The 22,816-nt window shown below is 45.5% G+C and overlaps 1 protein-coding gene across 3 annotated transcripts in view; it reads right to left on the reverse strand.

Annotated features, from left to right (window-relative positions):
- CHST11 (carbohydrate sulfotransferase 11) overlaps positions 1–22,816 on the reverse strand; it is a 272,243-nt gene that overhangs the window by 240,037 nt on the left and 9,390 nt on the right. Inside the window, exon 1 of one of the 3 annotated variants that reach the window (XM_006137994.4) lies at positions 3,563–3,912. The exons of 1 other annotated variant lie outside the window; for it this stretch is intronic. In XM_006137994.4, the coding sequence (XP_006138056.2) occupies positions 3,563–3,665 (103 nt within the window). In that variant the 5' untranslated portion in view covers positions 3,666–3,912. Of the gene's footprint in view, positions 1–3,547; positions 3,913–22,816 lie in introns of those variants that run through there. One more of the 3 variants, XM_006137995.4, reaches the window with a different exon arrangement.

Here is a 22,816-nt window from a genome sequence, read left to right on the forward strand (position 1 = left end):
CTGCACTTCACACTAATTTTCTAGGGCTAGGTCCCGCTTCCATTGAATTCAGTGGCAACGCTCCCAATAGGCTCCAATGGGGACAGGCTCAGCCCTTCCCCACCGCTTCCTCCAACATATGAATGCACATACAACACATTCCTACATGGAACTACACAATGCATTTCCACCGAGGGTTTCCATTTACACAATAAATCTTAAGAACTAAAGTCAGACTGGTCTGTCTGTGCCATCAGACGCTAAACTACAGAGTTGCAGTAGTTGGGATGTGTATTCGTTTTAAGGGCCCTAGCACCAAAATTAAATTAAAATCAAGCCATGGTTGTGCAAACATTCCAGCCTCACCCAGAGCACTGTGGCCAAATCAGCTGGCCTGTTAGTGGCTCCATCGAACCCCGATTATTTCCTCTTTCAGGTCCTGACCCAAACCTCACCCCCTGAAGTCTGGAATCCTCTCGGTCATCTTCCATCGACTTTGAATCAGAGCTCAAATACAGCGCATTGCAGTAGTTCTCATTTTTTTTGTATTTTGGGGCAACTAAGCATACGTCCACACTGCACCGTTATTTCAAGATAACTAGCATTATTTTGAAAGAACAATGTGAGCGTCTACACAGCCATTCCGTTATTCTGAAATAATTTTGAAATAACAGACAGCTTATTCCAAAATCTGTAAACCTCGTTCAATGAGGAATAACGCCTATTCCAAAATAGCTATTTTGAAATAAGGCATGTGTAGACATTCCACTGCTGCTATTTTGAAATAGCCCCTCACCAGGACTATTCTAAGTTATTCCTCTCCAGTGACTCCTGAGGCTCTAAATCGAGATAGCACAGCTACATTAGGGAAGCCAGCCTCAGACTAATTTTGAGGCTTCCCTGAAGTGTAGATGTGCTATTTCAGAATATCGAAAGAGCAGTGAAGTGTAGATGTACCCTTAGGCTTTTGAAAGAGGCTTTTTCAAAAGATACTTTCAAAAAAAGCTTCTTTAGAAAAAGAGCATCTAGACTACAATCAGTACTTTCGAAAAAGCAAGCTGCTTTTTCGAAAGAGATCACCCAGGCAGTCTGGATGCTCTTTTTCGAAAAAGCATAGTTTGCATTACATAGTGCCTTTTTTCAAAAGAGCACTATCGAAAAAAGGCATTATTCCTTGTGAAATGAGGAGTACCGCTGTCGAAAGAAAAGCCTTGTTCTTTCGATTTAATTTCGAAAGAACACAACTGTAGTCTAGACGCAGGTGAAGTTTTCGAAAAAAGGCTACTTTTTTCGAAAAAACTCTGCAGTCTAGACACAGCCTTAGTCAAGTGCATGTTAAGTCTTTAGAGTTTCAAGGCAAACACTTTCACTCAGAGCAAAAGCCTTTGTGAGGCCACGTTATCAGCTCCCTTTGCATTGTTTTGGCTCCTAAGCGGTTGCAGAAACACCTACACTGCATATAAACGGTTTAATCTACTTCGAAAGAGGGAATCATTTCATCGGTGCTCTTCAGTGTGGAGTAACAGCGGAACTTTCACTGCCAGTCCAAAATCCAAGCATCACGTCTATCCCCACCTCCAAGCTACATTTGTTGAATAACCCCAGGGTTATTCCCTTGAACCCTCTTCCTCCCCCCCCCCCACCCACACATTAAGATAATGGATTTCAGTGGGATAATTCACGTGTTTAAAAGTTCAAACACCTGCCTACATTTTCACAGGATTGGTTCATAAATTATTTCTGCAGCCACTGGCCAGATTCTGCAGCCCTTGCTTAGGGGAAACCTCCCATGGATCTAGTGATGGATGCAGCCTCGGTAAACCCTACCTCGAGAAAAGAAATTGGCAAATAAAAAGGGAAACCAATCCGTGGAGCTCCGATGAATAAAATACCGAGCTCGCTCACGCGCTCACTGAAGTTCACAGTAACACTTGCAGGGGCCGCAGGGTCTGGCTAGAAGTGCCAGAACTAGGGGTGCTACCGCCCCCCACCCAAAGCGGTTTGCATTGTCTTCAGGGTTCGCAGGTTCGATAACACCCCCGGAAATTGTGCCAGCACCCCTGGGACACTCGAGGGCTTTTAATAAGCCCATCACGCCATTCGTTTTGAAAAAGCCACTGTGGGATCTTCCTACAGCGAGACTGGAGAGCGAGGCTCAAGCAGGGACTGGGACGCTTGTGGTATTTCACAAGTGTAGCGCTCCATGCCTTCCCTTAAACGCGGGCTGCGGGGGTTGCAGGCCAAGAGTGGAGCTTATTTCTCCGGCTCCCCTAGTTCTGATGCGTGCCCCCCATCGCTGGGGGGGGGGGGATGCTGGCAGGGCGGAGGGCGGCCAGGACCTGCTGGCTCCCGCGATCACAGGCACCTTGCCGGGAGCTGACGCCGCAGTGAGAGGAAACCTTCAACCTGCTCAGGGCAGCGCCCCCCACCCCGGAGCGCTCCTGTCCCCGGGGGTCCCCGCCACTCACGCTCTGTTCTCTTGCCCACAAGCCCCGCCACAGACCCGCAGCCTCTGCCCCGCCCCAGCGCTGCTGCTCCCTCACCCGCCGGGTGCGAAGGGAGAGGCAAGGAAGCAGCAATTGCTGCGCCCCAGGCAGGGGACCCCCCCCGCACACGCCCCTCGCAGAGGCGCGCTGCCAGCGCCTGCCCCGGCGCCTCCCCAGCGCAGAGCGCCCCGAGCCCCAGCAGTCCCCCCAGGGAAGTAGAAGCCAGGAGCGGAGCTAGCAGCCTGGGGAACAGCAGCAGAACCTCTCTGCGCACCCCCAACCAATCCCCATAGCTGAGGGGGGCGGAGATCAGGGCGCCCCTCCCAACCCCCCCCCCCAAGAGTCCCGGTACCACCACAGCCCCCCGAGGCAAAGGGGAAGCAGCACCGCGAGCCCAGTTTGCAGTACAACCCGGAGCTGCTTAGCCCCCCGTACGAGGATCCGCGGCGGGGCCAGAGGTTTGAGAGGCTCCCAGGCGCTGCAGCTCACGGACCCGGAGTTCACAGCATCCGCGCTCGGCGCTGTCCACAACCCGAGTTTGATCCCTCCGACAGAGCGCGCTGCCCCCCCCCACCCCCACCCCCAGCCGCTCTCCCCTCCCCAATAATCCCTCCACTATCACAACCTGCGTCCACCCACCAGCCCAATCCTCTCAAAACGTCGCTCCTCTAATTCCCTAATAATCCCCCAATACCACAATCCCCTAATATCACCCCTTCTGTAATCCCCTACTAATCCCCCCTCGCTCCCCAATACCCCACCCCCTACTAATCTCACCCCCATATCCCCACCCCTACTAATCCCCCCTCACCCAATCCCCTACTAACCCTCCAGCTCCCCAATATCTCAAACATCCCTTCTCGACTCCCCTACCAATCCCCCCCATCTCACTCCCCCTTCCCCCGCCTTGCAGACACAAAAAGGATGAAAAACTACCGCCCATGCTGGCTGCAGGAAACACAGAGTCATTATTGCAGCCCTATGCCCGCGGTGGGTAGCGCCCCGTCCGCCCGCCAGAGTGGCCCGGCGTGACCCAGCCGGGCGGAGCCGGCAGAGCAGGAGAGCGAGCGAAGGTGCCCTACCTGGATGCAACATACTTTGGAAATAGAAGATGACCAGGATAAAGGATCCTAAGCAAGTGACCAAGACCATCCTGCAAATCCTGTTCATCCTCATGACTTCCATGAGCGCCTGCTTCATGGCTTGGTCCCGGGGCTGCGGGGCAGGAGCGCGGGGGAGGCTCCGCGCGGAGTTGGGGGTGTGGAAAGAGCTGGGAGCGCACGCAGATGCCTGGAAGCCGGCCGGCCGGCTGCCTGCCTGGCGCCTCCTCCCGCCGCTGCTCTGGGTGATGCCTGGGTAGCAGTGCACAAGGGCTGGGTGATAGTCCTGGGCTGGGCTTCACCACTCGGCTCCGCAGCCGGGGAGGGCAGAGGAGCTGTGTGCGCAGATGGAGGGAAAGGCGGAGGGACGAGCCGGAGCGTACTACCCTGCTAAGAACATGGTTGCGTCCAGCAGCTCCCTGGCAGTCTGCGGCTTCTTCGCGGTCCCAAAGCCGCTCCCATTTGCAACTGCTGCGCCTGCTGCATAGGGCTCAGGTCAGTTTCCAGGACAAGTTAAATGGCATTGAAAGAGGGGAGGCTTTTTACAGTGAGGGCGGGGCCTAGCAGCTTGACAGATACTTGGCAGCTTTTGTGGACAGGTTAAAGCAGTGGTCACCACCCAGTAGATAGGGATCTCCTGGTCCATCTTGGAGCCTTTTACAGGTGATCCTGACACATTTGGCCAGGAGGCTATCGGCCCCTTGCAGCACCTATGTGCTGCTGCTGGATGAAGAGGAGAAGGTGCTGATGTCAGGGTGCCCCTCTCCCCACCCTATACTCCATCTCCACAGAGCCGGAGGGAGGGGATGGCAGTGATGAAGGGAGTTGGCTGGCTGCTTTTGGGAGTGGTGCAGGGCCAGAGTAGGGATGAGCCTGCCTTAGTCCCCTACACCACAACCCAGAAGTCATCTGTGGTAAGCAGTGCCCAGCTAGAGCCTGCATTCCAAACCCCAGCTCAAGTCCTGAACGCCTCCTGCACCCCAAACTCCTGCCCTAGCTCTGAGTCCCTCTGCACCCAAACTCCCTCCCAAAGCCTGCATCCTGCACCTCAACTCCCTGCCCCTCTGCTCAGCTCAAAACCCCTCCCACACTCCAAATCCTTTAGCCCCAGATCAGAGTCCACATCCCTCTCTCCCTCCCCCCCCCCCAACCCTCTGCCCCCAGCATGGTAAAAGTGAGTGAGGATGGGAGAGGAGGATGGAGTGAGCAGGGGTGAGGCCTTGGAGAAGGGGCAGGAAGGAGGCAGGGCAAATTGAGTTTGAGATAGATCCTGGATTACACTTAAATTTAAAAAGTGATCTTGTACTTAAAAGGGTTGGAGACCACTGGGTTAAAGGATCTCCAGCTTGGAGGGGGCTGGAGGCCAGTTTCCTGTGGTGAGCCAGCCCATCATCAGCCTAAGGGTAGAAAAATGGGAAACGGAAATGGTCCCCTAGCCAGGGACCTGCTATTCTTTGGGGAGAAGGAGCTAAATGGGAGATTCCTATGTCTGAACCATTCCTCTTGACTTGGGAGCTGATACTGGGGTGTTTACATTTGGACCCACCTGCAAATAAACTCCCATGGGAACAGACAAGCTAAAGTGGAAATACAATTCCAGGCTGTAGAACCCAGATATGAAGTTCTCATTAGCAAAACTTGGGGATTACAACCTAGATGGAGCTATGATAAGATGAGGACATTTCTGTTTGGATAACCATTCCCAGAAAGTAGTTATTCCCTTCCAGCATGACTGTGAAACACTGATAACAGATGGAGTTCTGCAGGGATCAGTTCTTGGTCCAGTATCTTCAATTATGCCATTATTGAAATGACAGAGTACACCTATAAATTTGGTATCATCTGCCAACTTAGGAGGGGTTACAAATGCTTTTGAGTATAGAATTATAATTCAAAATGATCTAGACAAACTAAAGCTACTGTCTGAGGCAAATAGGATGAAATTTAATAAGTCAAAGTACTCCACTTAAAGAGGAACAATCAATTGCGCGCGCGTACACACACACACACACACACACACACACACACACAAATGTTAAAAGTACTACAGAAAGATCTAAGGGTCATATTGGATCACAAACTAAATATGAATCAGTGTGACACTGCTGAAGAAAAAGAATACCCACCGAACATTCTGGGATGTATTACCATGAGTGCTGTAAGCAAGACAAGTAGTGATTCTTCCACTCTATTCTGGGGGCCACATTTCAGGAAAGATGCGGGTAAACTGGAGGAGGTTCAGTGAAGAGCAACAAAAATAATTAAAAGTCTAGAAAACATGACCTATGAAAGAAGACTCAAAGGATTTATTTAGTTGGGAAAAAGAGCAGACTAAGAAGTGACTAGATGAAAGTTTTCAAGAACCTAAAAGGTTGTTACAAGGAGGAGGGAGAAAAGTTGTTCTCATTAACCTCTGATGATAGGACAAGCAGCAATGGCCTTACATTGCAGCAAGGGAGGTTCAGGTTGGACATTAAGAAAAACTTCCTGTCTGGGTGGGTAAGCACTGGAATCAGTTGCCTAGAAAGGTTGTGAAATCTCCATTATTGGAGATTTTTAAGAGCAGGTTATCATAGAATCAGAGCTGGAAGAGACCTCAGAAGGTCATCAAGTCCAGCCCCCTGCTCTAGGCAGGACCAATCCCAACTAAATCAATCAGGCCAGGGCTTTGTCAAGCCGAGACTTAAACACCCCTAGGGATGGAGACTCCACTACTTCCCTAAGTAACCCATTCCAGTTCTTCACTACCCTCCTAGTAAAATAGAGGTCCAGGTTGGATATTAGGAAAAACTCCCACCACAACTTGAGACCATTGCTCCTTATTCTGCCATCTGTCACTACTGAGAACAGCCTCTCTCCATCCTCTTTGGAAGCAGCCTTCAACTTCCTGAAGGGAGGTATCAAATCCCCCTTCACTCTTCGCTTCTGCAAACTAAGCAGACCCAGCTCCCTCAGCCTCTCCTCATAAGTCATATGCTCCAGCCCCCCAATCATTTTGGTTGCCCTCCGCTGGACCCTCTCCAATGCGTCCACATCCTTTTTGTAGTGGGGGGCCCAGAACTGGACAATACTCCAGATGTGGCCTCACCAAAGCCGAATAAAGGGGAATAATGACATCTCTGGATCTGCTGGCAATGTGCCTCCCAATGCAACGTAATATGCCATTAGCCTTCTTGGCTACAAGGGCACACTGTTGACTCATCCAGCTTCTCATCCACTGTAACCCCCAGGTCCTTTTCTGCAGAACTACTACTTAATTGGTTGGTCCCCAGCTTGTAACTATGCTTGGGATTCTTCTGTCCCAAGTGCAGGACTCTGCACTTGTCCTTGTTGAACCTCATCAGATTTCTTGTGGCCCATTCCTCCAATTTGTCTAAGTCATTCTGTACCCTCTCTCTGTCCTCAAGTATATCTACCTCTCCCCCTTGCTTAGTGTCATCCGCAAACTTGCTGAGGGTGCAATCCATCCCCTCATCCAGGTCATTAAATAAGAGATATTGAACAAAACCGGTCCTAACTGAACCTTGGGGCACTCCACTAGAAACCGACCGCTATCCTGACATCGAGCCGTTGATCACTGCCCGCTGGGCCTGGCCTTCTAACCACCTTTCTATCCATCCTACCGTCCATTTATCCAATTCACATTCCCTTAACTTGCTGGCAAGAATATTGTGGGAGACCGTAACTGGTCCACAGAGCCAGTTACCTCATCATAGAAGCTAATCAGATTGGTAAGGCATGACTTGCCCTTTGTGAATCTATGCTGACTATTCCTAATCACTTTCCTCTCTTCCAAGTGCCTCAAAATGGATTCCTTAAGGATCCCTTCCATGATTTTTCCAGGAACCGAGGTAAGACTGACTGGCCTATAGTTCCCTGGATTGTCCTTCTTCCCTTTTTTGAAGATGGGCACTACATTTGCCTTTTTCCAATCATCCAGGATTTCTCCTGACCTCCATGACAATGGCCAAAGGCTCCTCAATGACATTTGCCAACTCCCTCAGTACCCTCGGATGCATTAAGTCCGGACCCATGGATTTGTGTATGTTTAGCTTTTCTAAATAGTTCCTAATCTGTTCTTTATCCACCAAGGGCTGTCCATCTTCATCCCATCTTGCGTCACTTAGCGCATTAGTCCGGAAGCCCACCTTGTCCGTGAATACAGAGGCAAACAAAGCATTGAGTACTTCAGCTTTCCCCACATCATCTGTCACTAGGTTATCTCCTTCATCCAGTAGGGGCCACACACCCTCTCTGATCACCTTCTTGTTAACATGCCTGTAGAAACCTTTCTTGTTATCCTTTACATCCTTAGCCAGTCACAATTCCATTTGTGCTTTCGCCTTCCTGATAACCCCCCTGCATTCTCGAGCTATACATTTAAACCCCTCCCTGGTCATTGTCCAAGTTTCCACATTTTGTAAGTTTCCTTTTTGTGCTTAAGTTCACCAAGGATTTCCCCTGTAAGCTAATCCGGTCTCCTACCACGTTTGCCTCTCTTGCTACGCATCGGAATGGTTTCTTTCTGTGCCTTCAATAAGGCTTCTTTAAAATACCGCCAGCTGTTCTGGACTCCTTTCCCCTTCCTGTTAGCATCCCAGGGGATTCTGCCCATCAGATCTCTGAGGGAGTCAAAATCTGCTTTTTTGAAGTCCAAGGTGTTTATTTTACTACTCTCTTTTCTTCCTTTGGTCAGGATCCTGAAGTCTACCATCTCATGATCACTGCTTCCCAGGTTGTCACCCACCTCTACTTCCCCTATTAGTTCCTCCATTTGTGAGCAGAAGGTCAAGCTGCGCACGGCCCGTGGTCGGATCCTTCAGCAGTTGTGTCAAGAAGTTATCCCCCACATTCTCCAAAAACTTCCTGGATTGCCTGTGTACTGCCATATTGGTTTCCCAACAGATGTCAGGGTGATTAAAGTCTCCCACAAGAACCAGGGCCTGCGATCTGGAAGCTTCTCTCAGTTGGCCGAAGAAAGCCTTGGTTAGACAAACAATTGTCAGGGGTGACCTGAACAGTACTTGGTTCTGTCCAGAGTGCAGGTGACTAGTCTTCATGACCTTTTAAGGTCCCTTCCAGTTCACTACATCTCCCTGAAAAAGGCCTTCCATTACCCTCTCTTCCCTGGATATTCCGCGGTGCAGCCTGTGAAGACTTCAAGAGCATGAAGGGAGGCTGGGCTAACCATAACTTTCCTATTCCAGGCCAGGTCCTTCCCTTTCAGCCTTTGTTTTAAAAATAAATAAATAAATAAAACACATTGGAAATGTATCAGTTTATTACAAAAATTATAAAATGTGAAAAATCAGTGCAGAAAATTACTACAGCATTCTGGGTAAATATCAGGCTTCATAGGGGCAGACAGGAGGCAGAAAAAAAATCATAGAAAATAGTATTAGAGACAGGCAGCTCAGTGCTGTGATTTCATTTACTGTACATTAACAGTGTATGCATATATGTGCATGAATAGATATGAGTCTTCCCTACATTACCTTTTTAAAAAAAAAAATCTGTAAAAAAAGTTGTATAGCTTTTTGTAAAGCCTGGACATTTTTCTCCAACAAAAAACTGAAAATGAAGGACCTCATTTCTGTTTCTCTTCAGATGCCAGTAGGCTTGCATGAGTGTAAGGCACAAATCCTGCCCCCCCATTATACACTGTCCCTCTGAAATCTATAGGATTGAAGAAGTGCAACAGAACAAAACGTATAACCTCGTGTGAACGTGCAGCCATTGCAGGGGCAGAATGGCAGGTTGTAACAATCACCACTCACTTTGGGGCGCTCTCGTAGAAAATATATCTTTGATCTTAATGTTGTGTTGGTAGATCAGATATGGAGGATTTACTCATAGGGAATAGCCAGCATGGGTTTGTGAAGAACAAGTCATGCCAAACTAATCTGATAGCTTTCTTTGATAGGATAACGAGCCTTGTGGATAAGGGAAAAGCGGTGGATGTCATATACCTAGACTTTAGTAAGGCATTTGATACGGTCTCGCATGATATTCTTATTGATAAACTAGGCAAATATAACTTAGATAGGGCCACGATAAGGTGCGTGCATAATTGGCTGGATAACCGTAGTCAGAGAGTTGTTGTTAACGGTGCTAAATCCTGCTGGAAAGGCATAACAAGTGGAGTTCCGCGAGGGTCTGTTTTGGGACCCGTACTGTTCAATATCTTCATCAATGATGTAGAAATTGGGATAGAGAGTATGCTTATTAAGTTTGCAGATGATACCAAACTGGGTGGGGTTGCAACTTCTTTGGAGGATAGGGACATAATTCAAAATGACCTTAGCAAGTTAGAGAAATGGTCAGAGGTAAACAGGATGAGGTTTAATAAAGAGAAATGCAAAGTGCTCCGCTTAGGAAGGAACAATCAGGTCCATACATACAAGATGGGAAGCGACTGTCTAGGAAGGAGCATGGCGGAAAGTGATCTAGGGGTCATAGTGGACCACAAGTTGAATATGAGTCAACAGTGTGATGCTGTTGCAAAAAAAGCAAATATGATTCTAGGTTGTATCAACAGGTGTGTTGTAAGCAAAACTCGTGAAGTCATTCTGCCGCTCTACTCTGCACTAGTTAGGCCTCAGCTGGAGTACTGTGTCCAGTTCTGGGCGCCACATTTCAAGAAAGATGTGGAGAAATTGGAAAGGGTACAGAGAAGAGCAACAAGAATGATTAAAGGTTTAGAGAACATGACCTATGAAGCCAGGCTTCAAGAACTGGGCTTGTTTAGTTTGGAAAAAAGAAGATTAAGGGGGGACATGATAGCAGTTTTCAAATATCTAAAAGGGTGTCACAAGGAGGAAGGAGAAAATTTGTTCCTCTTGGTTACTGAGGACAGGACAAGGAGTAATGGGCTTAAAGTGCAGCAGGGGAGGTTTAGATTGGACATTAGGAAAAAATTCCTAACTGTCAGGGTGGTCAAATATTGGAATAAATTGCCAAGGGAGGTGGTGGAATCTCCCTCTCTGGAGATATTTAAGAACAGGTTAGAGAGACATCTGTCAGGGATGGTGTAGACGGAGCTTGGTCCTGCTTTGAGGGCCGGGGGCTGGACTCGATGACCTCTCGAGGTCCCTTCCAGTCCTATTATTAGAAGCCCATTTGCTCCTAGAGCTTTATATTGTTCACTATTGCTTTATTAAGCATTCAGTTACACAAATGAAAATGAAAAATACAGTATTTCATCATCAATGATCAAGAGTTTGGGCATGGGAAGGGGAGCTTTTTTCATTTTGTAACCCAAATATAAAGGGGAGGAAAAACATTTTTCCTAAGCTTTTGAATGCAAGATAAAACAATGCAAAATATCCTACAAAAACAAATACATTCTAATGTATAATAGATCAAAATTACAGAACATGATGAAGTCAGTTAGCAAACATTTAAACCCAAGCTTTAAAAGGTCCCAGTTCAGCAGAGCACTTAAACAGCTGCTTTGCTTAACTCTAAGCACCTGAATAGTTCCATGGACTCCAATGATGGGGACACTGAAGTGCTAAAAGTGAAGCATCTTGCTGAATCAGGGCCAAAGTTCTCCAAATTTAAGTGTTATTAACATGCTCTCTGGCAACATTTCCCAGCACCATCACCTCTCTGAAATTAAATCTGTAGGAAAGAGATTAAAGCATCAGAAACAGATGGCCAAATTCTCAGTTATACCAGTGCAACCCTATTGAAGTAATTGGATGTTAAATTCAGTTTGTGTAAGAAAGAATTTGGCCCAACATGTTTTTCCAATTATTTTAAAATGTGAAGATCCATTGTCTATGTTTAGTTGCTGTGGTTATGTTGAAAATTCACTTGCACATTAGACAGCCATGCTTCAGGGCCCACCCATATATTATGTGTTTGTGTACTCTGAAGGGCTACCTCTTGAAAAAGAAAAAGAAAAAACTCCACAGCAGGGCAATGCCCTCAGAGCAAAAGAAATTTATATTAAGATACTACAAATGGCCACAGCAAATAGCCAGTGTGGCTTTAAAATATGCACCCATCAGTACATGTGCTGCATTATGATAGCAAGTACAGTACATTCACAGTGGGAGAATTGGACCATGGCCAGGAACTTGGTGGGAGGAGGTAGCCCAACAGAGACAGGCTCTATGCTTTCTCCCAAAATTGAAAGCAAAACATATGGGGAGAGAGAGAGAAAATTAATGCGGCTAGAGGCAAAGATAAATTGCTTTATGGGCCTTTGAAATCCCTATTCAGTGGGTAGGGGCCAACACATGCATCTGTTGTCAGGCAGCATGACAAGAATGCCAGCTATGTTGCCAGTGCAAAGGCAAAGTGAGAATCACTCCTATTAGTACTCTTACCATAAGGTTTCAGATGTCTTTACCTGAGAACTCACAGCCTGTGTAAATGTCAAGCCACGTCCAGTCTCCTCTGGCAAGAAGCCTGATGTGCAATTATAGTGGGATAAGGCAATGTATTTTCTGAACTTCTGATGCCAGGGAAATCTTTGTTCTGGCTCTCTTACAGAAAAGCATATGGAAGGGGAGAGGAAGCACATGGTCCCAAGTATACAAATGAAATCACACTTCCAGTTGGATTCAGTTACCTGTTGTGCAAGAGTTGCATATGCCCATATGCCCATTTTTTGGAAGTTTATCCTACGTCACTCGGAAGGTTAACATGCTAGAATAGCTTGGACTCGAGTGGAGATGCACCCACCATTCACACACAAGCGAAAAGGCACTACAAGTTCTTAATAACTTTGAAAAAAATTACACTAATAGCTCTACAATGCTCAACAAGATAGTGATCCAAGAGCTGATCCAAAACCGCTGAAATCGGTTACATAGATATTGTATCTTTGAATTAGACTAAAAAAAAAAACAAACCAAGATTCAATGGTTCAGGCTTTAAAAAAGGTAAATTAAATTAAAAAAAAAGCCACACACCACACCTCAACCACACACCACAGGTGAAAACGAAGACAGACAAAACTCCACACAGATGGTGGTAAACTCACAGAATAAAAAGCAGCCAATAGTGGCACAGGCCACAAGAAGCAGGGAAGGGCCATTAACACCTTACAAATGTTTGATTAACAATATATTAGAATAGTTCGTTACAGATTCAGTTGCTTTACTTAGTATTTATTAATTTCGCCTACCTTTAATAGTAGCTACCTAGAGTAATGGCCTGGAAGGTCATCTTGTTTTTCTGGAGCTGCAAGTAATTTTTTTGGTATTCTGTGCTGAAATTTGTTGTTTTATTTGGGGGGGGGGGGGGGGGGGGAGAAGAGAGGAGAGGAAGGTGGCAGAAAGGATAAACTTGTTCCAGCAGTTCTCCTCCATAAATCAGAAGAGACATTCTTCTGCTGCCTTCAGCAATCATACATCAGGGAAACCACGTCTCATTTTTTCCACTGACAGAGAGAGGTAAATCAATATTCTAGTTCAAGCCAGTCACTGATCCCCCCAAATGCCCCCTAACAGCAATCATGAACACAGTACAAGATGAAAATAGAAGTGCACAGAGGTATATTTTAAATGGGTAATGCGCTTTCCAGGGAAACCTTCCCTAGTCCTTCCCAATACCTCAACCTCTTTCCATGCTTCTTCTTTATGCCACCCAAGCCTCTGCACTCCCTTCCTTCTGCATTCGCATTCCACCAGCCTTCCCCTGCATCACATTCCACCAGCCTTCCCCTGCTCCAGAGACCACTTATTCTAAAATTAGCAATTAGAACTCCAATGCATTGCCCCATATGTACCCAGCTCATCTTCTTCCCAGTCCTATCCTCTGTCTGCCCCAACCCATGACCCCTGCCCCACATTTCTCACTCAGTCCAGCAGATGCAAGGCTGGATTGCAGTCTGGAATCTGCTATAAGCCTTTTTGTAATTGCTAGCACTACTCTGTAGATGTGAGAAAACAGCTCTCTACTGGGCCTGATCCCATTTCCACTAGTGTGAGCTAAAATTTCTCCGTTGACTTCAGTGGCAGTTGGCTGCCCCCCCCCCAACCTTTGAATTGAATTCCCCACTAACAATCCATCAATATGAAATTTACAAGGACAACAACATTAAGTACGTCCGGAGTTCCTTTTGGAGAGATGACCACCCCAAAATGTTAGAAACACTTTTGAAAGCTGAATAAGATACATTTTTTGAAACACCTTCACATTTGTATAAACTCTTTAAATCCTGATCCTGCAATGAGTTCACATAGGATTAGGGCCTTCCTAAAATGTTTCCCAACATTAAAGTTCTGTCCTGGGATGAGATGTGACGGGCAAAGTTTCTGGACGACATTTCATCTGGGAGACATTGAATGGGTTGAAATTCAGGCTATCATAGGGATAGAAGGAGATGCCTTTGGTTAAGCTGTAGATTGCAAGGAAGCTTTTAAGGAAGTACAATGATTATTGGCAACACACTTTACAAATGTTTCTAAACTAAAAAAATAAATTAAGGATTCGATTAAACATTTTTAAAGCCTCATTTGTCAGAGGTTCTGTACAACTATAACTCCTTCCACAATAGAAAGTCAAGGGAAATATAGCAACTGCCACCAGAGGTCAATCTGGTCTCGTATCCTGGATCTGACAGTGACTATTACCAGCTGCTTCAGAAGAAGGATCAGGAAACCCTCCAACAGGCAGTTATGGGATAGCTTTCTAAAAGGGTAACTTCACTGCCCCATTACTTTGTACTGCAGGACAGAAGCCAAAGTAGCTGCAGGTGGACAGCACCTGTGAACACCAGATCCAAAGAAAGTTTTGCAACATCCAGACACCACAACTAAAACTAGTGCAGCCAACACAAATTCCTGCGGAAGGGAAGAAACTAAAATATCTGCCAAGGTCTGTCACAGTTCAGTTCTCTCTTACTTCATGTGTTGTACTTCTGCCATTTTTTCCATTGCTAATCTAGGACACCTTTTATAAAGTTAAATTATTGGAATAGAACTTAAAGGAGTATCTTTGTTGCAGGGGCCAAACCAATGCTCTGTAAGCTTTTTTGACCATGCCAGCTCCACCATGCATTAAATTTAGTTGCATTCACACTAGTAAAAAGTACTTTTATAAGTGTAACTTTTCCTGGTGATTTTCCTGGCACCCATAGGTGACTAATTTCCAGGTGTTATTTCTCTATATGCTACTAGCCATGGGCTGTTGCCATCACCTGATTGAATGAACATTCTTTAACACACACCCAACAAGTAGTCCTGGAGCACCTTACAGACTATACACACACAGTTTCATGAGCAAAAACCACTTCCTCTGTGTATTTATGTATGTGTTTGTATTTAGCACCTTAGAGACTAACACATACATAAATACAGTACACAGTATCATGAGCTTTGTGGGCAAAACCTCACATGAGCAGAGGAAGTGTTTTTTGCTCATGAAACTGTGTGTGTATAGTCTGTAAGGTGCTACAGGACAACCCATTATTTTTAAAGTTACAGACTAACATGGCTACCCCTCTGATTCCTTACAAAGATGAATTGCATTCGACTGCTCATCTTAATTTTACTCTCACTCAGAAGGAATTACTCATGCTTTTTAGGGTGTATCACTGATATTCCATCAGTAGTTTTCTTTAGTCACTAAAGCAATACACACCAGTCAGAAAGACAGAGCGCCAATACCAACACTAGCAGAAGCAACTTACCAGTAGAGCAGGTCAAAGTTCATTCCTATTACAAGCTCTGTGTTCATTCTTACACACCCAGCTGAACAAGTGTGGCCATCCAAGAATCAAAGCCAGATTTTGTTTTCAAGAGTAATTATTGGTTTGTTCCTGTTCCCTCTGAATCTTGATCTGTTTGCTAATTTTAAAAAATTAAATATTCATTGGGGATTGAGGGCAAATGGAAAATTGGTGCAAAAATATTATCCACTCAGGTTTTTTTTCTGTTCTACTTAATGAAGACTTTCCTATTTAGGAAAGTACTTAACTTTGTATTTACATATGTGCATAAAACCCCATGGAAATTAGTGAGACCTTTGTTTAAAGTCAAGAATGTGCTTACGTGCTTTCCTGAATTACGCCATAATGGGACTTGTGTGCACATATGCATGCACCAAGCTTAGATGCCATTAGTTAATATTTTGTAGCTATATGCATTAATCAGAATCGAACACGTAGCAGGGCCAACAGGCTTGCTGGGCCCCTAGACAAGGTGGCAGAAGGCAGCTCCGTGATCCTGGAAGGGGTGGGGCTGGAGCAGCCCAGAAAACACTGAGCTGGCCCCTCTAACCTCTCACCCAGCTGTCAGAGCACACTGCACACCACTCCAGCCGCAATTTAAAGGATGCGGGGCTCCAGCGACTGCTACTCCCAGAGAAGTTGCCTCCTTTGTTTCCTCCCCCTCCTCCCCGGTCAGTGGGCCTGCAAACATGTAATATTTGTTTGCCAAGGGACTTCCCAGTGTGACTATTGACTTGCAGATTTCAAGTCCCTAGTAAAATGATCTGTTTTTTCAGTGTTAGAAAAAAATGGATTTCCAGGTAGAATGTGCGTATATACACGTGTACTGGATTAAATCTTCTATATCAATCCTGATGCTCAAATTAGGATTAGAATGTGGTAGTTCAACATTTTTTACACTAATAAGAGTTACTCACCCACATTCCCCCCACTCCTCCTTTGCCTTTTCAATAGAAATCCTGGGAGCTAGGAAGCGGCAAATAGGAGGGTGCGGGGGGGAATGATGAAAGTGACAGTAGGGAATGTTTTTAAATACTATTTCCCTCTATGTAGCCTGATCCAAAGTTCATTAAATACTCCCATTGGCTTCAGTGGGCTTTGGATCAGCAGCACCAGAATGTTTTATAACACATTCTTAGCCAGTCTGAGAACTACCCTAAATACAAGAATACGATTCTGTTTCTGATTACAAGATAAGTGACATGAAAACAGAAGTGGTGATGCTAACTAGCAGGAACCAGAAGATAAATAGGATTGGGGTACATTTTTTTCCACAGACCAAAAATGATTCAGATACCTAGGCTTGCACACAATGCTAACCCTACAGACTTAGAGAACATCAAAATTATTCTCACAATTTTTTTTTCCCCAGAAACACCAAAAATGATTCAGGAGTTGAGGTGGATAATCAGCTGAATGAGAGTTTCCAGTGCAACTCTGTGGCCAAGACATAGCCCTAATGGATTCCTAAGGTGCAATCAACAGGAGATTCTGAGGTAGGAGTACAGCAGAGGGCATATTTTTGAAGTGCCCAATAGAGTACAATTCAAGACATTTGAAAGTCAGTGGGACTCAGAATCTATGAACTCAGAAGCACAAGGCCAAGTGACCATTGTGATCATCTAGCAGTTTGATCTCCAGCGCCCTGCATCATACAGAACTTCTCCCAAATAATTCTTCAAGCACAGCTTTAAAAAAAAAAAAAGACAGCCAGTCTTGATTTTTAAAATTGCCAGTATGGGGAATGACCCAGGATTAATTAGTGTCACTGTTAAAATTTACACCTTGATTCTGATCTGAATTTGTCCAGCATTAGATTCCAGCCACTAGATTGTTTGTGTTACATGTTTCTCTGCTAGACTGAAGGGCCCATTATCAAATATTTGTTCCACACGTAGGTACTTCCACACTGATCCAGTCACCCTTAGCCTTCTCTTCATTACACTAAATAGGCTCAAGGAGTTCAGTGTAATCACTACAAAGCAGGTTTTCTAACCCTTAGTTTAGCCATTCTCAGGCTCCCATTTTTTAAATCAACATGCTAGAAATGGATTCTGATAGGATGTCCATGCTGATTTCATTAGTTACATCAAGACCTACTTAAATTACACCTTCTGGTCCATGTAACAGTCTGTTGGACCCTTCCATGGAGTGGATTTGGCCTCTCCGATATCTCAGAAGGGAGTACTGAGTATTCATTAGCCTTGAGGGACTTTATGGTGTGGCCCTGAACAATTCCGTCTCATTACCCCTGCTGCTCTGTATTCAAACAAAGCAACCACGGTAGGTCTTGAGAAGATTTTGGCCACAGAATTACCACAACTGATACTCCCCTTCATTTTCTTTTCATTGGACCCAGAACCTACAGGCTCACATCCTTCCCAGAAGCTAAGCCAATGGATGAAAGAAATAGCTATGACTCATCCTTGATAGATAGAAACCAGGTCCAATGGGAAAGCATTTGGAGAAAAAGAGTGCTGGCCACATGGGAACTGGCCAGCATGTAAGGCTAAGGTGGTCTGAAAAGGTGGATAGACTTTTGTTTTGTATTGGATCCACTGTTGGCCTGAGCATCCAATGGCAGCAATGGCCTGGGTCATCATTTTAAATCTACAACTAGTCAGGAGATTGCAAACTTCCCTCAAATAAGGACCACTAAATAGCTACCGATGACTTGGCAGACCCCCTCCCCCCCTTTTACGATAGCTCTAAGCAGAGTGCATTGGTGTAAGTTATCTTCCTTTCGAAGGCCAGCCAGAAACTTCAGCTAGCACACACGGCAGAAACCCCATCTTCTGAGTGGCATAGGCCATCATTAGCACACAACACTAATGTGTGCAAGTATCTCCACTGGCCACCTATTCACAGTTGGGTTAAGGCACTGATTTTAAGTTCTGAATGGGAGGATACTCACTACAAGCCCACCTCTCATATTGTTACAGCAGAGAAGGCTAATAGCAAATAGGTAAGTTCCTGCTGACCATTCTCTATACTGAACTTCCAAGGATTGGTGGAAAGCTATCAGGAGGGTTCTTTCTTTAAAACACTTTCATATCTTGCCTCAGAACTCAAGTGGTAGTGTAAGAAACAAAAGGAAATGGATCTTAAAACATAGAGATTGCTTCCTTGGTTGCAGGGTTTTATGCTCTAGTGACTAGTGAAGTCACACTGAAGTAAAACTGGTTTGAGTGAGTAGGGAGAAGCATGGAAGGGGAACAAAACAGGCCCATCATCTTGATAACGATTACAAACTGGCTGCAGATCCCTCCTCTGGCAGGACCTCTGGAGCTGACTTTTTAAAAGCTTTATTTATAAGGTATGTTAATTTTTGTAACTGCCTGTACTCGACCTCATATCATCAGTAGGTGCTGAATTCGTTTCTATAGCTCAGGATCTATCAGCTGGTATCAGTTTGAGTTTACACACACAGCTTATAAATCACGAAACCCCCTTCACCTCTCCCCAAGACACTCTGTCATGTCTTATTGCTCAGCTATACACAGTGAATAAATAGTTTTTAAAACATAGCTTTGCTGAGGACATATTTATAGCTCTGTGATTTGCAGTCACCTTCTGGGACTGAAAGTTACAACAAAAAGGAAAAAAGTTTTACAAAATAGCCCTTTAAATCTTTTAGTGATGGTATTAACTTTACCATATTGCTACACTGTCTAGTAATCTTATATTCCTCAGTTATTTTATTGTGTGTGTCAGATACCAGCAAATGGGTAGCCTGTCAGACAATTGCCACCTTGGAGCTTATAGACAGTATCCAGAATAGAATTATTGTAAAGTAGAGCACCAATTAGTAAGGTATTAGTTTTGGAAAATATACAGTAGAATATTCGGCAGTCTCCAAAGATTCCAGTTTTCCTTTTGCCCAGGTGCCTATGTAAAATGATTCTTTAGTATGTACAAGAAAATAATCCTTGTATTTGTTTAGCAGGATTACAAGAGATTGTAAGTTTTGGGATAAAAAAGTTGTCACGCTTATTGGCAAAGATCCCTAGCCAGACTCTCTTCTCATTGAACTATCCAGACAAGCAACCAAAGGCCTTTTCCCAGCATATGTTTCTGCTTCTCAAGCTAATGAGACAGGACACCCACATCCTCCCTGCCCATCAGCAACAGAGTCAAGATCTTAAAAGTCACTTTTTATTCCCAGTGTTAGTCAGGTTGTCTTCTAGAAATAGTCTTTAGGCTGGGTTGCTCAGAGACCAGGAGCTGGGTCGATTAGAAGAGGAGTTCTGCAGGGTGCTTGTGCCATAGAATTTTCAGACACATGCCAATGTAAGCATCTTGTCAAACATGCCTTGGTTTTACTAGTGGACAATGTGTTTAGGCCAAATTTTTGGCCTACTTTTCAAATTTGCTCACATATCGTGTTACCTAACGTCCCGACAGAACAACCATCCCGACAGAACAACAGTGCAAATGTCCTGTCGTCCCTGAGCTATGGAGTATGTTTACAAGTAACGTCAACAGCAACACCAGGAACTTCTCACACAAAGAGTTAAATTCAGCTTTAGCACAAGCAAGCTCATTTCAACTGAAGTTAATGGAGTGGCTCCAGAAATGAATGTAGCCCTAGAATTAAAACCAGTCTTCTTCCTAAACACGAAGCTCTAGCCAGGGGAAGAACTGTATTATGCAGCTGCTGTTCCCCCAACCATGTTCGTCTGACACCCATGGAGATTTTATTTGTATAGTGCCGCAAGTGGATAATTTTTCCCAGCTGCATGGCATTGGACATTTGCTATTGACACCACTGGAATTTCACCCTTTGCATTTTACAGGTAAATATCCAGAGAAGAACCCAGCCCCAAAGAGTTTGCAATTTAAACAGTGATAAAAGTACAGCTAAGAATAGAATGGAACCAAATCTTCCAAGTTCACTTTCTGCTGACGCTCCATGAGTGTTCCGCATACTGAGCCCTGTACTGGTGTTCAGAAGTGGAGTTTATCAGACAGGCCCTTTGAACATTGCTGTAGATCCATAATATGCATGTAGCTCAGGTACTCTGCCTGCTTTGAATACTCATGGCAATTAACACTGGGAGATTAGTAATTGGCTCCTGGACAACTGACACTAGAAACAATTAGCCTATTACAGGCACCCCACTGGTTACCAATTTCAAAGGGGTTATAGATGTAGAGGCTATTAACAAAAATGCATCAGGAAGAGATAACTGAGCCTTGAGTCAGTCATGGGTTTCATCTATAATTCTGCTGAAGAAAAACAATATGGAAGTACTCACTTATATGCGAGGTACAGAAAGTGAAATGGAGTCTCTTTAAAGATTTCAAATGCTTCAGAAGTAGTGACATCAGTTTTGTTTTCCAAACTGGAATACTAATAGCTGGAAAGGGAATGAAATGACATGGAGATAGCTGCTTTTACAGCAAGGAAATGGCTGAGGGGTGGGGGAGAGAGGGTTAAAGTTATGCCATGTCAAATCCTTCAAAAGTCACAAAGACATCTCCCTCAGCCTGCTTGTTACACCTTGGTGACACTCGGATATTATAAACAAGAACTGATCATTTGTCAAGGTGAGATTAAGTAGGCCAATTTGCAACTGAAGCCAAATAATTTTGACCAGGTTCAGAAGCAGGTGACCTCCCTAGGCCATTTGAATTGTGAGGAATCATTGCCACTGACAGAAGTCATTGTAACAAGCGTCACGGGCCCATTCCTTAACCCTTTTACCACACAGAACTCCCAAGAGAGTTGAGCGGGCATGTACCCTTCTATCATATGGAAACTGGTAGCCAAAAACAACAGAAGCCACGAAGAACCAGGGAGTGCGCTCAGTCAAATAAAACAATTATTAGAGACTAGTAGTTGTACCCACTGTTGCTCGGGTCTTAGAGGAATGTATTTTGAGGAGGGGCTTGCAAAATAAATGTACATGCTTCAGTTAAGGGGTTGCATTTTTAAAATATGAAGGAAAAAAGTTTGAATCACTTTCCTCCTTTTATTAATACAAACAATAGATAGAGCTTGTTGGCAAACAATTTTTGCAGTTTGTCTTTTGCTAGAATAAAAGGGGAGGTGCAGAAGTGAGGGAAGAGGGCTGGGATGGTTGGGGGATTAGGGAAAGGGGTGGAAGGTGCTGGAGTGAGGGCAGAGGGAGGCAGGACTGAGGGCACAGGATTTGGTGTGGAAGGGGCTCAGGGAGGAGTAAGGGCAGGGGGCTGGGAGGGTTGAATGAAGGGCTCAGGGCAGGGGGAGAAGGGTGCTGGAGTGAGGGAAGGGAGTCAGGAGCTAGAGGCACAGGGTCAGTGTGTGGGGGGCCTCAGGGCAGAGGATAAGGATTAAGAAATTTGCACAGGGGTTTGGGTGGGTGGGGGGCACAAGGCAGGAGGTGCTAAAGTTAGGGCAGGGGCTGGAGGGTGGGAGAGCTTACTAGGGCAACAAGGGTGGTGCTGCTTTGGCGGTGGCTCCTCTTGTGGGGACTGGGCTCTCTGGGAGCCACCTCCAGTGCCTCTGTTGCCTGTGGAGGTGGTGAGGCTCCAGGGACCAGCCTCAACCTCCAGCAGCCCCCCAGGCCACCTGAATCCTGTCTGGGGCTGAACCATGGTTCCCAGCCCCAACTGCTTTTTGGGGAGGCCTCCTGGGTGGGGCCAGGGCCTATTTACCCATTCTGGTAGCAGGCAAGATGGCAGAGCCACTGCCCTGCTGGCCGCTCTATTGGTGGTTTCGGCTGCCACCAGTGGTATCTATGCATATACATCTCCCCTGCATGCTTGGTGTTCTCAGTGGTCACATTCACCCTCCAAATAGACCCTCCCTTTCCATGTTATGGAAAACAGTCCCATTCTTGGCACTTTGTTTTCCTGGCACAAACAAATGCTAAACTTTAAGTGAGGGTAAGAGGAAGCTGCATACCACATTTGGTGATCCATTTAGGAAGAACTCTTGAACAAACAGACTTGAAGACAGACACACAGATCTGATTGATAGCTCGGTAAGAAAAGTGCAGGTAAGTCAATGGCTTCCATACCACCTTAAGTCTGCTCCATGGAGACAGCAATAAGGACCAGGTATCAAAACAGAACTCTCTTCCAGCCTCAGGAAAGCCTGCTCTTTACTCCGTATCCACAACAATTTCAAATCACAACTCCTATTCATTCAAATGATCACTAGCCCTCATTGGGATCCAGATAGCAGTATTGATCTGGAGAGCATTTGCAGCTAGCTACCAGACACCACTTTGCCATCACATGCTTTAAGGAGGCTCACATACCTTTGGGATACCAATAGCAAATAGGAATAGAACGTTACCTTGTCCTCTGTAACACCACTGTAATTTTCTCTGTGCTCCCCCATCTCACTTCATCGCCACTGCACTTGTATTTCCTCTGCTCCACGTGATCCAGCAAGCGCACCCAAGAGAAGAGAGAGCTAAGGAACCAGGAACCTAGGGTGTCTCACTTGCTCCTGAACTGAGTTTCTCCAGGCTGCACACCTTCTTGCCTACACTGTGGTAGTCTGACTGTGTAAAGCAGGGCTACTCAACACACGGTCCATAGGCCACATGCGGCCTGCAGCCCATTTGTTTGTG

The sequence above is a fragment of the Pelodiscus sinensis genome, chromosome 1, assembly GCF_049634645.1.
Source record: "Pelodiscus sinensis isolate JC-2024 chromosome 1, ASM4963464v1, whole genome shotgun sequence".
NCBI lineage: Eukaryota > Metazoa > Chordata > Testudines > Trionychidae > Pelodiscus > Pelodiscus sinensis.